This window comes from Lipophrys pholis (genome assembly GCF_963383615.2).
Source record: "Lipophrys pholis genome assembly, chromosome: 3".
In the NCBI taxonomy this organism is placed as follows: Eukaryota; Metazoa; Chordata; class Actinopteri; order Blenniiformes; family Blenniidae; genus Lipophrys; species Lipophrys pholis.
The window spans coordinates 35410065-35426682 of NC_137627.1; the positions used below are offsets into that span (position 1 = coordinate 35410065).

At 42.0% G+C, this 16618-nt stretch overlaps 3 protein-coding genes across 3 annotated transcripts; 2 read left to right on the forward strand and 1 right to left on the reverse strand.

The window, feature by feature from the left end:
* The first annotated feature begins 6763 nt into the window (after positions 1–6763).
* On the forward strand, positions 6764–8417 carry LOC308107540 (diablo IAP-binding mitochondrial protein-like). Its single transcript, XM_080459920.1, has 6 exons — positions 6764–7006; positions 7094–7211; positions 7304–7429; positions 7542–7652; positions 7739–7835; positions 7950–8417. The coding sequence occupies exons 1-6, from the start codon at positions 6897–6899 to the stop codon at positions 8153–8155; spliced, it is 768 nt and encodes a 255-aa protein (XP_080316046.1). The 5' UTR covers positions 6764–6896; the 3' UTR covers positions 8156–8417.
* A 3002-nt stretch (positions 8418–11419) lies between these two features.
* Positions 11420–13500, forward strand: LOC308107870 (diablo IAP-binding mitochondrial protein-like). Its single transcript, XM_080460442.1, has 5 exons — positions 11420–11601; positions 11887–12196; positions 12309–12419; positions 12506–12602; positions 12813–13500. Exons 1-5 carry the CDS (start codon positions 11528–11530, stop codon positions 13016–13018), a joined length of 798 nt encoding a protein of 265 aa, XP_080316568.1. The 5' UTR covers positions 11420–11527; the 3' UTR covers positions 13019–13500.
* A 970-nt stretch (positions 13501–14470) lies between these two features.
* Positions 14471–15388, reverse strand: LOC308107749 (odorant receptor 131-2-like; the record flags this gene model as incomplete). Its single annotated transcript, XM_080460240.1, has 1 exon — positions 14471–15388. The coding sequence occupies one exon, from the start codon at positions 15386–15388 to the stop codon at positions 14471–14473; it is 918 nt and encodes a 305-aa protein (XP_080316366.1).
* Positions 15389–16618: the final 1230 nt, after the last annotated feature.

The window sequence follows — 16618 nt, forward strand, 5'->3', positions numbered from 1 at the left end:
TTGAAATTAAAAACTCCATATATTTAATATTTTTTTAACTAAACATTTGTCCCAGTTTGTCAGACTAGGATTCATTTCTGACTGATTTTCTGCAAGAGGTTCTATAATCTGGTTGACAAATGTCATTGCAATGTGTCATGTAGAAATGCACTAAGTTGTGACACCGTGTTTCTCTTGTCGCTGGTTTTATGGACACTGAGATTAAATGTGAGCAGCAATCAGGTGAGCTTTTAAACTAAAGGGGAAAATGATGTGCTTTACCAAGACAAAGAGACATATTTATACAAGTAAACTCTATCTATCTATCTATCTATCTATCTATCTATCTATCTATCTATCTATCTATCTATCTATCCATCTATCCATCTATCTATCTATATCCCCTCTACAATTAAAAAAAGTCTTCATTTACACAGACCCTCACATCCACCTGGTTCAGAGCTGCCATAAGCAGCCAGACCTGTAGGGGGCAGTGTAACGAGAAGCATGAAGCCATGATAGCCAATCAGAGTCCTGAAGAAAATCGTGACCTCCCTCTCTTTAGATGTAAACAGAGACACAGAGTTTTGCTGAGCCCACGTTTCCACGTTACCCGGGTTTTCACAAAACGGTGATATTTCTCTGTGTTTCTTACGTTTACACATGAACGCTACGAGTCTCAGCCAACGATGATTCCTGGAAACTCCGGCCACAGTGGAGAGTTAGAAATACTGTCTCCGATTGCATCTAAAGAGGGGAGGCGGAGGTTTACCTCAATTCGTGATGCAGTGTTTTTTCCAGGACTGTGATTGGCTATCATGACTTCATGCTTCTCATTACACTGCCCCCTACAGGTTTGGCTGCTCATAGCAGCCCTGAACTTGGTGGATATGCAGGTCAGTGTAAATTAAGATTCTTTTGTAAATGTAGAGGAGGAAATAAAAAAAAAGATTGTGCAAACATGCCCTAAATCTCCACTGTGGCTGGAGTTTTGTTTTGTTTGGGGTTTTTTTCAAACTTTATTTATAGAATATTTTGAACAATATGTACAGTGTAAAATATAACAATGTAAAAAAAAAGAAATTTGTATTAAACATAGTCACATCTGAATGTCAACCCACCCACCCACCGGCCGCCACCCACTGCCAGGCCAAACACTTCCATTTTTTCTCGATTGGTTTGGCTTATTTCTTGAAACAGAAATTACATTCTCAAAGCTTTAAGTGCATTTGTCAAAATAGCCTGGATGGTTCAGCAGAACACCATGGCTCACCTGCAAAAGGTCGTATCTCTCCCAAAACACTTAACTCATGTGTCAAAACTAACCCATTTTCTCATATTAATAGTCATTGGCCCCAAAATGCAAAGTCTCTGGCATTGTGTAAGCATTGGTCAAAATGTTTACATGTTTTGTCACTATGGCAGTGGACAATGGAACTAAACGATGGACCTCAACTGTCATGGAAATTGTTTCTGTATTTTTATTCACAAACATAAAGTAACTGCCAAACATCACAGTGAAAATAAAATGTATACAGCCGACGTTGTCCCACACAACTACAAACTTTGACAAGTGAGGCCCTACCAAACCTCTCTCATTTTCTGGGATGAGACCTGATTAAAGGTGTTCCAAAAAGAACAGGAGCGTTTGGGAATTGTATGGGCCAAACCTGAGTCAATTTATCAATCAGCAAAAGCAAATGTTTCTGACTAATTTTGACAATTGAATGAACTCTTGTGCACGTGATGGCTGACACAATGAAATAACGCCGACATGTTTTGGAGAGTAAAACCATCCGACTGACAATCAACAGTTAGTTTAGATCAGCAAGATATATAGAATTGGTCATTGTGCTAAATGAAGGCAACTGTAATCAATCATTTGCAAAGATGTGCTCGACATTTGCAATTTGTTGAAATGAATGAGAATCTGAAATCTGTTGTGAAGAAGTGCCCAGTGGTTCGGAGGGTCGTCCATGTTGGTTTGACAATGTCATTTCTGTTTCAAGAAATGAGCCAAACCAAACCATAGACAGATAGATAGATAGATAGATAGATAGATAGATAGATAGATAGATAGATAGATAGATAGATAGATAGATAGATAGATAGATAGATAGATAGATAGATAGATAGATAGATAGATAGATAGATAGATAGATAGATAGATAGATAGATAGATAGATAGATAGATAGATAGATAGATAGATAAATGAAAGAGGGGATAAATTAAATGAAGGTTTTGTGAACAGAGTTTTGAGGAATCATCATTAGTGGAGACTCGTAAAGCTGCGTTTATGTTTGTGGCTGAAATGCAAAGAATTTGTAGTTTTTTCTAATACCAGTATACGTGTAAACGTGGCCTCAGTCAGAACTCTGGCCGTGTGTTTTTCCGACTCGTTCCAGCTGGAACCTGATGGACTGAGGCCATGCAGACTCAGCTGAACACACACTGAACGTCAGTAGATCCTGCTGTGGCTTGTACAGAGCAGCAGTGTTTGCCCCGGTGAGCAGTGTGCCTCCGGAACGCTCCCCTTCAGTTACACCTTTAATTTGATTGTTATGAAAGTCTGGTGACGGTTACAATCTGATGCATGTTAGTTAAATGGCACAGGACACAGGACAAGCAGGGCAGTAGGTCACTGAAGCTTGAAGAGAACATATTGTGCTCATTTTCAGCTCATCAGCATTTTTCCATCCCGTCGCTGGAGAAGCTTTTTAATGATTTACTGTATATGCCGTCAATGTTTATCTTACAGTGGGCTGGAATGTTGCCTCTCAGTGCCTCCGCTGTCTGAAACAAGCTAAACCATCTTCTGCTGCTTCTTGCGGCACCAAAATACCTGTAATTTGACACCAGCCTCACTCTCTCTCACTCAGCGGCTGCAGCTGTGGATGAAGCAGATGACTAGATTTTAATGAGTTTTCCTCTAAAATAAACTAAAACCTTTTAAACTCAAATCAACATGAACAACACCAACATGTTAACATCATAAATGTATTCACTGAATGAAATACCTCTACAGAATACAAACGTTAATATATTATAAGCTGTGGCAACAATGGGCGCCCTCAACGTGCTCAGGCTGTTTGTTAAAACACACAAACTGCATTGAAGGTGCAGGCGGCTGAATGAAGCATGAATTGAGTCGTGACTGAAGAGGAAAAACACGATATACATTTTGAAGCTTGATCATAACAAATGTTCTTTTTGTTCGGTGTGTTGCCTCCTGTGTCAGAGAAGAATGGTCACATTAATCAAAATCTCTGCTGTTGTGAGCATTTTGGACATTTTTAGAAATCCATCTTCCAGTAAGAAGCTGCTGCATTATGGTTTGTGTGATTATGAGTGTTAAGTCATGTGAAGAGCATGAACTCTTTCAGAATTACTGCTTATAAACACCAAAAACGTCACCTTGAACCTGAGAGTCATAGTCAATCGTCTGGTGATAAACAGTGGCTTGCAAAAGTATTCACACCCCTTCAACCACCAACGGATTTTATTTGGATTTTATTAGGGGGGGCCAACTCAAAGTGCTGCATAATTGTGAAGTGGAAGGAAATGACCAGTCAGAGAAGAGAGAAGCAGCGTCGATGTTCATGGTCACTCTGCAGAGTCTGTCCACAGGACAACGGTCAGTCTGCAGTCCACTCATCAAACCTTTGAGTAAAAGTAGCAGGAAGTTGAACCAAAGCCAGAGGAAGTTTGCAGTTTGTCACCAGAGGAGCTCAGAGGAGAACAATACTCAACTTTTAGGATGAAATGCAAAACGCCATGAATAATGGAAAACTACCACTGCACATGAACACACCATCTCACTGTGAAGCATGGTGGAGGCAGCATCATGCTGTGTGGATGCTTTTCTTCAGGAGGCTGATCAGATACAAGTTCAGGATAATGTTGGAGGAAAACCTGTGGTGGAGGTTCAGCTTCCCGCAGAGCGACGACTTCAAACCTCCAGCAGTCCTGCGGTGGAAAAGTTTAGATTAAAACAAAATCATGTGTTAGAAAGAACAAGGCAAAGCCCAGACCTTCAACTGATAATCTCCGTTCACAGACGCTCCATCCAGTCTGGCTGAGCTTGAGCTGTTTTCAAAATAAGAGTGGACAAAACTTTCAGTCTCTTTGTGCCAAGATGGTAGATTGTAATGTATAACATTACACATAATAAGTTTGCCTTTAAATAGTTGTTAATTATTTTTACATTATTGACCAGTTATTACATTTTATTTTCTAACAATTTGGGTGGTTGTTACATATCTCTAGGATGGCTTCACAAAGTATTTACACACGAGGACGCAAAGCTTTTCAGCTTTTTAAGAATCATGTATCATTTTCCTCCCACTTGATAAATATTGTGTTGGTCCGTCACATAAAATCCTAATAAAACATATTTATATTTATGGGTGAGAGCCACTGTAGAGTGTTTGTAGCGTCAACAGTCAGACACAACATTAGTGCAGTTAATGTGTGTTTGGACACACGTGAGGCGCAGGAGGGAAAAGGTTGTGTTAACTTTTAACAAAAGACTCATTTCAGCTTGTGTTTGAGTCCGTGTGCCACCGGCAATGTAAAGATTGTGTTTGGTTCAACAAGTCAAGGATGAAAACGTGCACAGTGTAGTTCTAAAGTTAGAATTTAGTTTTATAAAGAGAAGTGAACTGAAGCATATGTCTCTGAAATATTCTAGATTAAGATCGTATTGATTGCATTAAAATAAGGAATGTTGCGTCTGTGCTCGTTGACGCAGATCTGATCATTTGCTCTTCAGTTTAGAAATCAAAGTGAAAACGACAGAAAAACCAGGATGAGGTGGAAAACGAGCATTTCTGCAGCGCTGCAATATGTTTTACAGCGTTTCACAATCGGAGCGGTTGCAGGGTTATCGGTGCCGAGCTGCAGGCGTGACGTCCGCGTTGTTTTTGTTGCAGATGATGTTTTTGACGGCCTCGGTGTGTCTGCAGCCCTCGGGCCCGTGCTGTGGTCCGGGAGCAGATTCTGTCTCTCCTGATTAGGAATTAACAGGCCGGTTGATCATTACCGCGAAGCTCCCCGAGTCCAAAGGTGCAATCTGGAGTTTTCACTTGACAAACAAGTGGGCTGTGGTGACGGCGGCTCTTTGCGTCACCGGTTGAGGCCGAAGTCGGACTCCAAAACAAAGTTCCACCGTCCTGTCCTTTGAGCAACAACTTCATTCACAATAAAAGACGTTGCTAAACTTTGGCCAGAGTTTGGTTCTTCATTAACTGGTATTGAAATAGTGGAAATCATTTAATCATAAGTAATTATCAAAGTTAATACAGTTTAAAAGAAGATATAAAGAGCTGATTCTGGCGAGGTACAAGGTTTTGCTATGAGAACAAGGGATTGTGGGTAATGGTGAAACAATCTGTCTGCATGAATGATTTTTTTATTTGGGTGGAGGATAAAACAACATTAACGTAAATTTAAAAAAATGAAAAAAAACAAATGATGTATAATCTGTGTGATTTGCCAGGATAAAGCTGGATTAAAAATGTTCTACGTTTCAAACATGTAACGCACATATTGTCAATCTGGAATGTGTGTCAGGTAATCTAGGGATTACTCCTTTGGATGAGTGTCTCGTTTTTGTTTTTATTCATTCTGTTTGTTTCTTGTGTTTGTTTTGTTTTCATTTTTTGCACATGTTCAGAAATAAATGAAAAAATAAATAATTATATCATGAGATTTAAGCATGAGATTGACTCTGATGACTTTATAATCTGAAGCGTTTGTGTGAGACAAAAACTCAAACATGTTTTGATCCATGTTTCTTCTCTTCCTGAGGGTCACGCTCTTCCTCATGCTGACAGTTTAGTTTATGAGGTCTTTTTTTTTTTGAAACATGAGCAGACAGGAAGAATGTGCAAACTCCACAATGTGAGGCGACGGTCCTCCTCCGACCGAACGTCGTCTCACTTTGATTTCAATACATTTCTACAATAATTCCCTTTTTTTCTTCTTGTCTCGATTTCACTGTTTCCGTTCACTTGTATTTCCCATCGTCTCTCTGAGTCTGAAGGAAAGGAGTTTTCTTTTTTTAAATTTGATTGATTGGTCTGTTGATTGATCGATAAGTTGATGGATTGACTTGTGTTCTCAGCAGTTTACGGCTCACTAACTGTTGTGGCTTTGTTATGTTAGTAATAATTTGTCACGTTAAAACCTGGAGCTCTGGCCCGAGTGTCGACCTTTGACCTGTTGAGGTTGTAATCCTTCTTCACCTGCTGCAACAAAATCACACTAAAGACAAAAAAACCTACAAAACAAGCAATAAAGGCAGATATCAGCTGTTTACGACCAGGAAGACAAAGATAATGTGTTCTTCAGTCATAAACATCAGCATGTAAAGCTTCTGCAGCCAAACATGAAAGAAAATGACGTAAATCTTGAAATCATTTGTTTTGCATTGAGGTCGACCCCTGCAGTACAATCTCTCATCTCAGCCGCAGCTCTTTATATTTTTCACAATAAATCTCACACTTTAGATTTTTTTTCCTTTTTTCAATCCCACATTATAATAATCTGTAATTGCATGTCTCTCAATAAAAGCTGCAGCGAAGTGATTGAGTGATTCCGATCAGTTTGATCCTGATTGGTCTCCAGGCTGTTTGAACAACCCTCATATGGAGCTCTGCAGCCGTATCTGTGGGACATGCAGATAAAACCTCCGACGCACATTGTGTCAGTGGATCAATAACTTTTGCGTAAGCGGACGGTGCCGAGGCCCTATAAATACCAGACGGCAAGGAGCGTCTCCTCACTCACTCATCAGACTGAAGCTGCAAACCAGAGAACCTTCAGAGGCACCGCTGAGATCTTGAACTTCCAGAGAACAGAAGAAGAAGAGCTGCGCTCAGTTTTATCAGAAAGCAGATCCCACTAGTGTTGCGAGATGCAGGCCGTCCGTCAGTGTTCAGCGTGCGCCAGCCGAGCTGCAGGAGGACTCCTCAGGAGTCAGACTGACTTTCCCCTCCGAGGAGCCGCATGCATCCGCCTCCTCAGGTAAACTACCGACTGAACTCTCCTGTTTACCAGGACTGAACTCTAGAATCTAGAAAAGCTGACTCTGTGCTGCTGACCGTCCTGCAGCGCCACGGAGACCAGGACACTGGGAGTCCACAAGCTGGGAGAGAAGATCAACCCTCCGTCTGTGAGCGCCGTCTCCTCGGGAGACGCTCGTGGGCTTTTCGACATCGCCGTGACTCAGGTGAGCAGGAGGTCGCCGAGCTGACGCCAAGAAGACGTGATGCAGAAAAGAGACAGAAGAGTGAAGCGTGTTTGTTTCCTTGTTGGCTGCAGCAGGTGGAAAACCTCTCTCAGGACTCTCTGATCAGAAGAGCCGCCTCCGTGGTCACAGACAGCTGCAGCACTTTCCTCTCCCAGACCACCTTGGCTCTCGCTGAGGCTCTGGCCAGCTACTCCAAGGTACGACTCCAGACCACCACCAGCACCTTCTGGAGGTCACCCACACCTGGACTGGTTCTTCTGCAGTGCTCTTGAGCCTGACAGTGTGTCCTCTCTCTCTCTCTGCTGACAGGCTGTTCACTCACGCATCGCTTTCCAGAGACGATATTTAGCCTCCCTGGGAAAACTGACGGCAGCAGAGGAGGAGGTTCTCCTACAGGCCGTCCGCGGCTGGAGGTCAGAGGTCAGCATCCGTCGTCCTCCAGCCACACGTGTGTCACTGCTGCGTCTGTATGCAGGAGGTTTTAATCAGTGTGTTTGCTCCTGCAGGCCATCAACAGGCTGGACGACTGCAAACGGTATGAATCCACCTGGACCGCCGCCCTCAACCTGTGTAACATGGCCGCTGAGTCGGCGGAAAATTCAGGTGAGGCAAGCGCGTCTGAATTCTTCAGAATTGATGAAGAGTCGAGGTCTTCAGTGGCTCCTCAGTTTGCTGAGGTAACACAATGTGTGTGTGTGTGTGTGTGTGTGTGTGCAGGAGCTCAGCAGGCGTCCGTCTCCATGAGGACCAGCATCCAGGCGGCCCAGTCTCAGCTGGAAGAAGCTCGGAAACTCTCGGCCGCCGCAGACAGGAAGCTGGCCGAGACCAAGGTGGAGGAGATCCAGAGGATGGCGGAATACGCAGCGTTCAGGGAAAACGGCGAGGAGCACGAGATCCACGAGGCGTATCTCCGAGAAGACTGAGACGTTGGGAAACACAGAAGTGATGTCGTGGAGTCTGAAAATGTCTGTTTGTATTTTCCTTAAAGAAAATCTCAGTTAGAAATAGAAAATATGTGAATTATTTATTATTGCATGAATTATTATGAAGACTATTTATTTGATTAGTGAATGTCAGAAAAATGATGGTGTCTCTAACTGATAATCTGTTTTTTGGTCTTTTGTTGCATCAACAAATATGTTTCACTGTAATAAAGAGACTTTTCATAAAACATTCCTGTCCACCAGCGTTTCTCAGTCTGTTGCCTTGTAGCGCCGTCCGAAACCACCAGCTTCACGTTTCACCATCAACTCACAAATAATAGAAAACAGCAAGATCCTACATGTTCCATGGTGCTGGTTTCAAAATGTCCCGCAGACTGCAGCAAATTAAGATTAGTGAGCGTCTCCCTGAGTCCCTGTTCTCTTGTGGCTGCACTGCGTTGCAGAGCTTAACACTTCACCACAGCAGGAACATCCACTGTTTGAATCCAGGGTCGGTTTGTAGGGTTACACACTGATGAATAGATTCTACTAGATCTACTTCAAATTAGAAATAATGCAACTTTTTACATACTTTGTTTTTATGTTGATCAACCTGATTGTTCTTCATTTAAACTACTTTTTTTTTTACATGAATCATAAAATCCAAGTAAAGGGAACTTCATTTGGGAATGCTGATGACTTATGGTTATTGTAGTATTTGGTGTTTTGAAATACTGAATGAAACACAGTAAAGATATTAAGATGTGGGTTTTTTAAAAAAGATCATCTCACAATGCTTCCATTATTCATGTTCCGGGGTGGGGGTGGGGGGGTCCACAGTGAAGAAATAAATCTGACATCAATACTCCATATATTTGTGTACAGATGATTATTGCTGATTTCACAGATTCTGTCAAGTTAAACTGACTTCACCTCAGATTAATTTTCCTCAACATTCATCAATTTGAGATTATCAATGATGGTGACCTCAGATGCACAATATGATCAATAAACTGAAAGATTAGGTTCATGAAGATTTAACACAACATGTTAAAAAATCTAAAATCTGTGACGGAAATCTTGAAAATGAAGGCGTGGCATGTTCCTGCCACTGGTTTCTCTGGAATATAAAGCCACTCTGGACCCTTTTTTAACTGACTAAACTCTGTTTTGTGGTGAATTTGTTATTAAAAAGGCTGAGAATTGAATCGTTTCGGATCTTTTATACTTACATTTCAAATTCACCTGATTTTAATCGTCTTTCTGGAAGATTCGTCGTGTACAAATTCACACATTTGTGTTAAAGAGATCATATATTTGGAGGTTTAACATATTTTATCAACAGTAACATTGCTCCAGTGATATCTCCCATGACTGTTTGAGTTCTAAATGCATGAATACTCCTCTTAAGTTGTTTATTCGTGTTGTGAAATGGCTTCTATTAAATGAAATAAGATGTTTTAACCATAAACAGGCACAGCTACAACACTCTCATCCACACACAGATTTGTAAACTTTCAGCTGTTGGTCACAGTTCCACCCAGAGACACACACTACATGGATTTCCTCCACACTGCCTCCACCTGCCTCGTCCTAACCAAACTAAAAACCTAACTTTTATTAAAAAGCCTTCTCTTAATTGTATTTTATGTGTTAAACTTTGACTGTCATTCTTTCTTTGAGTTAGCTTTAAAAACTATTTCCTGTAGCACTTTGACATTGTTTCAATATAAAGTGCGTTATACTTATTATCTTATCTTATTCTTATTCTTATTATTCTTATTCACTAAATTATACCTAAATAAACATTTTAGCTCATTATAAGCTTAATTACCCGCTACTCATTATCAAAAGGACTCTTTACTCCTGTCTAAACAGGGCTTTAGAAAATAAATACAATAAGAAAACCATTTTAAAACAGCTAAAAAAAACAACAACAAACAAACAAAGAAACAAACAGAACAATTAAATGACAAGAATTACAAAATTAAAAAAGCTTAAAAATGAAGGAAAACATGCAAAAATTCTTTAAAAAGCCAAAATGATAAATAAGCTGAAATGTCAAGATTATCTATAAAAAAAATTTATTAAAAAACAACAATATAATGAAACTGATCAAATCTGGTTAAAAAACAACAGAAAATATAATGAAAGGTTAAACTTCATGAAAGCAAATTCTTTGTACGTCTACAAAACTATACGTTAAATTTTTAAGCTGATTCAGCCTCATTTTAAAGGTTAAAACTGTTTAGTGGCGCCACTTAAATTTGATCTGACTTAAAGGGACAGAAACGTGTGTTTTGGTCCTAAAGGTTGCAGAGTCCTGGTCCAACCATGAAAACATGTTAGAAAAAACAATATTACACTTATGATCAAGTAATTGAGTCCACGTCAGGGACAATGAGCCTCTCCTCTAAGTGTTTACTTGTACAGAAACACACAATCCATTAAAAAATGTCCTTTTTACTTCTGAATTTGTTTGTTTTAACATTATATGCTGTTTCACTACAGATGCAGTTTTTGGTCAAATGAGCCACTTTTTCTATTAAAAATCACAAACGACTTTCTGTTTGTTTTTTTGTTCCACATGAGATTTTCCATCATTTATCACTGGCGAGTCGACATGAAACTTAATTGGAACTTGAACATCATCTGAGTGATTTTCAACTTTCAAATACAAAACACACCGAAGGTGTGGTTTGTTTCTGTGAATGTCAGAACGGGTGGCGTTACACTTTCTCTCTGCTTGCTCTTGGATTCTCGTTGCAAAGCCGCGTCGCGACCACTTCCTGTTCCTGTGTTTTCATCCAGCTTGCTGGATCGTGTCTGTGGCAGAATGTCTTGTTGTCTGTGGTGTGCAGGAGCTGATTGGTTCCCAGGTTCTCACTTGGTTTGGCCCAACTCACCAGTGTGAGGACTTCTGTGGCCTCATTCGGTCCTTCTGGTTGAATTAGACTTCCCAGGCTGATTCTCTGGAGTCGCCATTAAATGTTTTATCAATGTTAATCTGTGGAGGATTAGAGGAAATGTGTAAAAAGTAAAGTGTTTCTCTGGAACATCCATGTGATGATGAACTCTGCCTCGAGGCGGTCGTGCGGCCGGAGGCGGGACGTGGTGGACAAACAAACCACTTGTTGAGCTTTGCGACCTGAACGCACGTATCTGTGAGTCGAGCAGATAACCGAACGGCGCGTGTCATGTCAACAGATCAATGTGTGACGTAGAGTGACGGCTTTATAAACGGCTGCAGGTAAGGCGAGCTCCGTTCATCCGGCTGCACGCTGAACCAGTCCTCGGGTTTTTACGACGTTTCGACTGACAGATTTAAGTTCAGATTTGGTCAAATCTTTTGTAGTTTGGATCGTTCAGAAGATGCAGGCCGTCCGCCGACTCCTGAGGGGTCGCTACGACTTTTCCCTGAGTGCGTTCAGGGTCCGGCTCCTCAGGTGAGCGTTCTGCTTTCTTTCTTCTTCTTTTCTTTTTTCTCTGTTTTTTTCTCTTTTCTTTTCTTTTCTTTTTTCTTTTTTCTCCTTTCTCCTGTTTTCTTTCTTTTTCTATTTTTTCTTTCTTTTTTCCTTTTTTCTTTTTTCTCTTTTTTCCTTTTTTCTTTCTTTTTTCTCCTTTCTCCTGTTTTCTTTCTTTTTCTATTTTTTCTTTCTTTTTTCCTTTTTTCTTTTTTCTTTCTTTTATTCCCTTTTTCCCGAACAGAACCACACCTTGTTTTTCCGCAGCTCCTCCGACGGCGGGACACCAGGAGGCCACAAGACGAAGCCGTCGCCAGCGAGTGCAGCTCCGTCCTGCGGCGCTCCAGGACTCTGTCACGTCCTCGATCCACCGGCCGGTGACATCATGTCGGGTGAAACCGAAGCTGAGAGACAGAAGAGTGAAGCGTGTTTGTTTCCTTGTTGGCTGCAGCAGGTGGAAAACCTCTCTCAGGACTCTCTGATCAGAAGAGCCGCCTCCGTGGTCACAGACAGCTGCAGCACTTTCCTCTCCCAGACCACCTTGGCTCTCGCTGAGGCTCTGGCCAGCTACTCCAAGGTACGACTCCAGACCACCACCAGCACCTTCTGGAGGTCACCCACACCTGGACTGGTTCTTCTGCAGTGCTCTTGAGCCTGACAGTGTGTCCTCTCTCTCTCTCTGCTGACAGGCTGTTCATTCACGCATCGCTTTCCAGAGACGATATTTAGCCTCCCTGGGAAAACTGACGGCAGCAGAGGAGGAGGTTCTCCTGCAGGCCGTCCGCGGCTGGAGGTCAGAGGTCAGCATCCGTCGTCCTCCAGCCACACGTGTGTCACTGCTGCGTCTGTATGCAGGAGGTTTTAATCAGTGTGTTTGCTCCTGCAGGCCATCAACAGGCTGGACGACTGCAAACGTTATGAATCCACCTGGACCGCCGCCCTCAACCTGTGTAACATGGCCGCTGAGTCGGCGGAAAATTCAGGTGAGGCAAGCGCGTCTGAATTCTTCAGAATTGATGAAGAGTCGAGGTCTTCAGTGGCTCCTCAGTTTGCTGAGGTAACACAATGTGTGTGTGTGTGTGTGTGTGTGTGTGTGTGTGTGTGTGTGTGTGTGTGTGTGTGTGTGTGTGTGTGTGTGTGTGTGTGTGTGTGTGTGTGTGTGTGTGTGTGTGTGTGTGTGTGTGTGTGTGCAGGAGCTCAGCAGGCGTCCGTCTCCATGAGGACCAGCATCCAGGCGGCCCAGTCTCAGCTGGAAGAAGCTCGGAAACTCTCGGCCGCCGCAGACAGGAAGCTGGCCGAGACCAAGGTGGAGGAGATCCAGAGGATGGCGGAATACGCAGCGTTCAGGGAAAACGGCGAGGAGCACGAGATCCACGAGGCGTATCTCCGAGAAGACTGAGACGTTGACGTCATATTTATTCCTCAACCCAAAGACATTTTTTATAATTTAGATTTAGTTTTTTTTACTGTTTCGTGTTTTAATATTTATATATATTTGCTTTTCACAAAGAAAAAACATTGATTTGAAACACAGTTCACCACTTGAAACTATTAATTTATACATAAATAATCATGTTTATTCGATCTGTTTTATATTTTGTGTTTTTTGATCACCAGTCAGATCACACTGATTCATGTTCTGCACCTTTTTCATGCTGCAGATGAAACAAACACAAAGAATATCTTTTGGTTTTCTTAACCAGAGTTTTCTATGAATAAAGCAGATATATTTATAAGAACAAAAGTTTGATTTCTGTGTTGTTTTTATTTTATTGTTAATTTATTTGTTCAAACATTTTATGTACTGTTGCAACATTCTGGAAATGAGATTTTAGTCAACTGCAGCTGATTGCCTGTCAAAATAAAAGTCAAAAACTCCCTAAAACTAAACTCTTTGCATTGACTTACTGTCATCACAGTTTAATAAGATCTTACACATGAGAGGCCCACATTCTGTGTTCTCTGAGTGATTTAGTCAATAAAATAAATACATTTCTGATTTCCAGAGTCAAAGACAAAACAAAGAAAACATTTTAACTTTATATAAAATTCATAAAACGCCAGAAAACTGCAGGTTTCCTACAAAGACAATTAGAAGTTGATGCTGAAGCAGAAGTTTTGCCGTGTTCAGGTGTGAATTTGTTCATGTGATTCACTGATTTAGTTTCATGACGTGCATCAAAGGGAATTATAGAGCGAAGCTGATCAATGAGGTGGTTCTAGGTTTGTATCTCTAGTGGAGAGAAAATGTGTTTTATCTGCACATCTTATGCATTATGTGACCATTTCTCTGCTTTACTGACATCTTTGTGTGTAATGTTTTAGATTTCAAAGTAAAAGCACACCTGTGCTCAACCTGCAGCAGCTGTTTGTTCAGGAGGGTGAGGAGGAATTTCAAACTGCACAGTGAGGAGATTCTTTCAACGCAAATTGGAAGAAAGCCTGAAAGAAATGTTGAGATTTTATCAAATCAAAAGGCCAAATTCTGACTGTAAAGTGATTCTGACTGTCAGAGAGGTTTGACTTTATGCTCTTATTTGAGGTTGTTGTTGAGCCAGGCCGCAACATGCTGAACATTTGTACTAATAATTTGACAATAACCCTAAAAACATATATATAAAATAACATATAACCAAAGACTGTTGTGACAAAAACCACCATCATGCTCATTGGAGACTTTCAACATTTTCATTTTGAACAATAATATATCACGTTATTAGACACAGAAGATGGATTATTACAAGCTGCATGAATCTACAAGCAGCAAACCTCATTAAGAAGCGTCTGCACACGAAGAAGACCAGAGGATGTTTTCCTCAACATGTGAGTCAAACTGCTGAAACCTGAATTTTCAATGAAAAGATCTTTTTCTTCTGAAGCCGAGGAGGGCGTAATGTTTCAGCGCTTGAAAGAAGCTCTCGTCTCTGAGGCCGTAGACCAGAGGACTCAGACATCTGGGAGCCAGATAAAACATGATGTAGTTAAAGTACCTGACATTTCTAAATACTTTCTCACTGATGAGAAGCATGGCGGCCTCTATGAAGGGACACCACAGCTGGATGAGACACAGCAGCAGCTGGAAGGCGTGAAGGATCACAGTCTTGATGCCTTTCCACACCGACTTCTTGTCCTCCCCCGATGCACTTTTGGCCGCTTTCATTATCTGGACGTAGCAATACACGATGGAGACGCACATGCTTACAAAGTAGAGCTGATTCAGCGCCGCCATGAACTCACCCTGCCACCGGTGGAGGAGGAAGACCTGAGCGGAGCAGAGCACGCTCCGCTGGTAGAAACTCAGCGATGCCGAAGTGAAGAAGGCGAGGAGCGTGACGAGGCAGGGCAGGAAGCTGAGGCCGTGAATGAGGAGGAGGCAGGTCAGGGCGCCGCGCGGCGAGCAGAGCTCGGCGTGGCGCAGCGGCATGCAGATGGCCACGTAGCGCTCCAGGCTCATGGCGGTCAGGGTGAACGGCGTGACCAGCGTGTACACGAAGGACAGGACGAAGAGGACGCAGCACAGCCCCGTCTGCATGGTGACCCGGAAATAGTCGTGGAGGAGCAGCACGTTGGTCAAGACCAGGATCAGACAGTCGGACGTCAACGTGGTGGCGAAGAAGATGTAGCGCACCGTCGTGTAGAAGACCTCCTTCGTGAAAAAGGTGGCGAGCAGCGTGACGTTGATGAGGAGGAAAACAGCGACCAACACCTGCACCAAAATGACTCGGTCATCCAAGGGTCGCCCGGCCGCCCCGGAGCTGTTATTGGACATAACGCTGAGACGTTAACGCTGAAGAACGTCAAGCAGTTAAACACACACAGTCGTCATCCAGGAAGCTTGTTCACCATAAAATACATTAATATTAAAGTGACCGGAAATCAAAGTGAGAGAACTGAACACCAGAAGAACAACACAGCAGAGGAATTGAGCCGTTCTCAGTTCAGTAGAAACACACCGGCAGAGACGCATCGCTGCTCCCGACACGACTGTGGCGTGGAGAAGGCTGAGCGAGGAACACTTAAAGAAAAACAACGCTGACGCAACACCTGCTTTATGCAAACTCCTTGTTACTCTGTAGAGACTAAAGTTACACTCCAGACGTGACGTCTCCATGAGCTCAGCCTTGTTTTTACACTGAAAGATTACAGAACAACTTCAAGCTGGAAAAATATGTGAGGAGCACGACTGTTTGTGATTATTGAAGGAGGCGACATGTGTTCTTGAAATATTTTTAAAACATGTACACACTCAATTATTTTGTGTATAAACTTTTTAATGGAATGCTTCCTGATGATATTCCCTAAAAAGAGTAGGTCTTAAGACAGAACCCTGTGGAACTCCATGTTTGACTTTAGTCTGAGTCAAAGAGTCATCAACTTAAAGGAAGTGGAAATATGACTGAAACTAGTTCACCTTTACTGACGTGTTCTAGTCTGTGATAGGATGTTGTGATCAATAACGTGGGCTCTAAAACCTGACTGGAAAGACTCACATAGATTATTTGTACATAAATGGTCCCATAGCTGACTTTCAACAACTTTAAATCTAAGATTTTAGAAATAAAGGGAAGGTTAGATTTTGGCCTGTAAAACACCTGGATCAAGGGTGTTGGTTTTTTTAAAAAGAGGTTTAACAACAGCAAACTTATAGGCGTGTGGTACATATTAAAGATATGTTGATCTGATGTGGTATTGATTACTAATTGGAGGAAATGTCTTTAAACAGTCCAGTCAGGATTGGATGTAACCAACATGCTGGAGGAGAACTCCCATGTGGTTGGTAGTTCTGTTATTGCTGTGATGACAGTGTCTTTAATTTCGTCTTTACGAGTTAGAATTTCTTCATTAAAGAAGTTTATAAAGTCATCACTGCTCGTGTATGGTCACTGTACTGTCCCTCTCTATGTTTGGAGTGCAATATCTCAAGAAAAGCCCCAGATCACCTTTCATTACGTCTACAATCATGGTGTGTGTGGTCACTGATGATGCTCATCACCTTGTC

Bases quoted from the DNA above. Each gene is read 5' to 3' on its own strand.
- LOC308107540 (XM_080459920.1), top strand. From the start codon at position 6,897: ATGCAGGCCGTCCGTCAGTGTTCAGCGTGCGCCAGCCGAGCTGCAGGA. The intron at 7,007-7,093 runs GTAAACTACCGA...ACCGTCCTGCAG, and splicing joins GCATGCATCCGCCTCCTCAG to CGCCACGGAGACCAGGACAC. The intron at 7,836-7,949 runs GTGAGGCAAGCG...GTGTGTGTGCAG, and splicing joins TGAGTCGGCGGAAAATTCAG to GAGCTCAGCAGGCGTCCGTC.
- LOC308107870 (XM_080460442.1), top strand. From the start codon at position 11,528: ATGCAGGCCGTCCGCCGACTCCTGAGGGGTCGCTACGACTTTTCCCTG. The intron at 12,197-12,308 runs GTACGACTCCAG...CTCTGCTGACAG, and splicing joins CTCTGGCCAGCTACTCCAAG to GCTGTTCATTCACGCATCGC. The intron at 12,603-12,812 runs GTGAGGCAAGCG...GTGTGTGTGCAG, and splicing joins TGAGTCGGCGGAAAATTCAG to GAGCTCAGCAGGCGTCCGTC.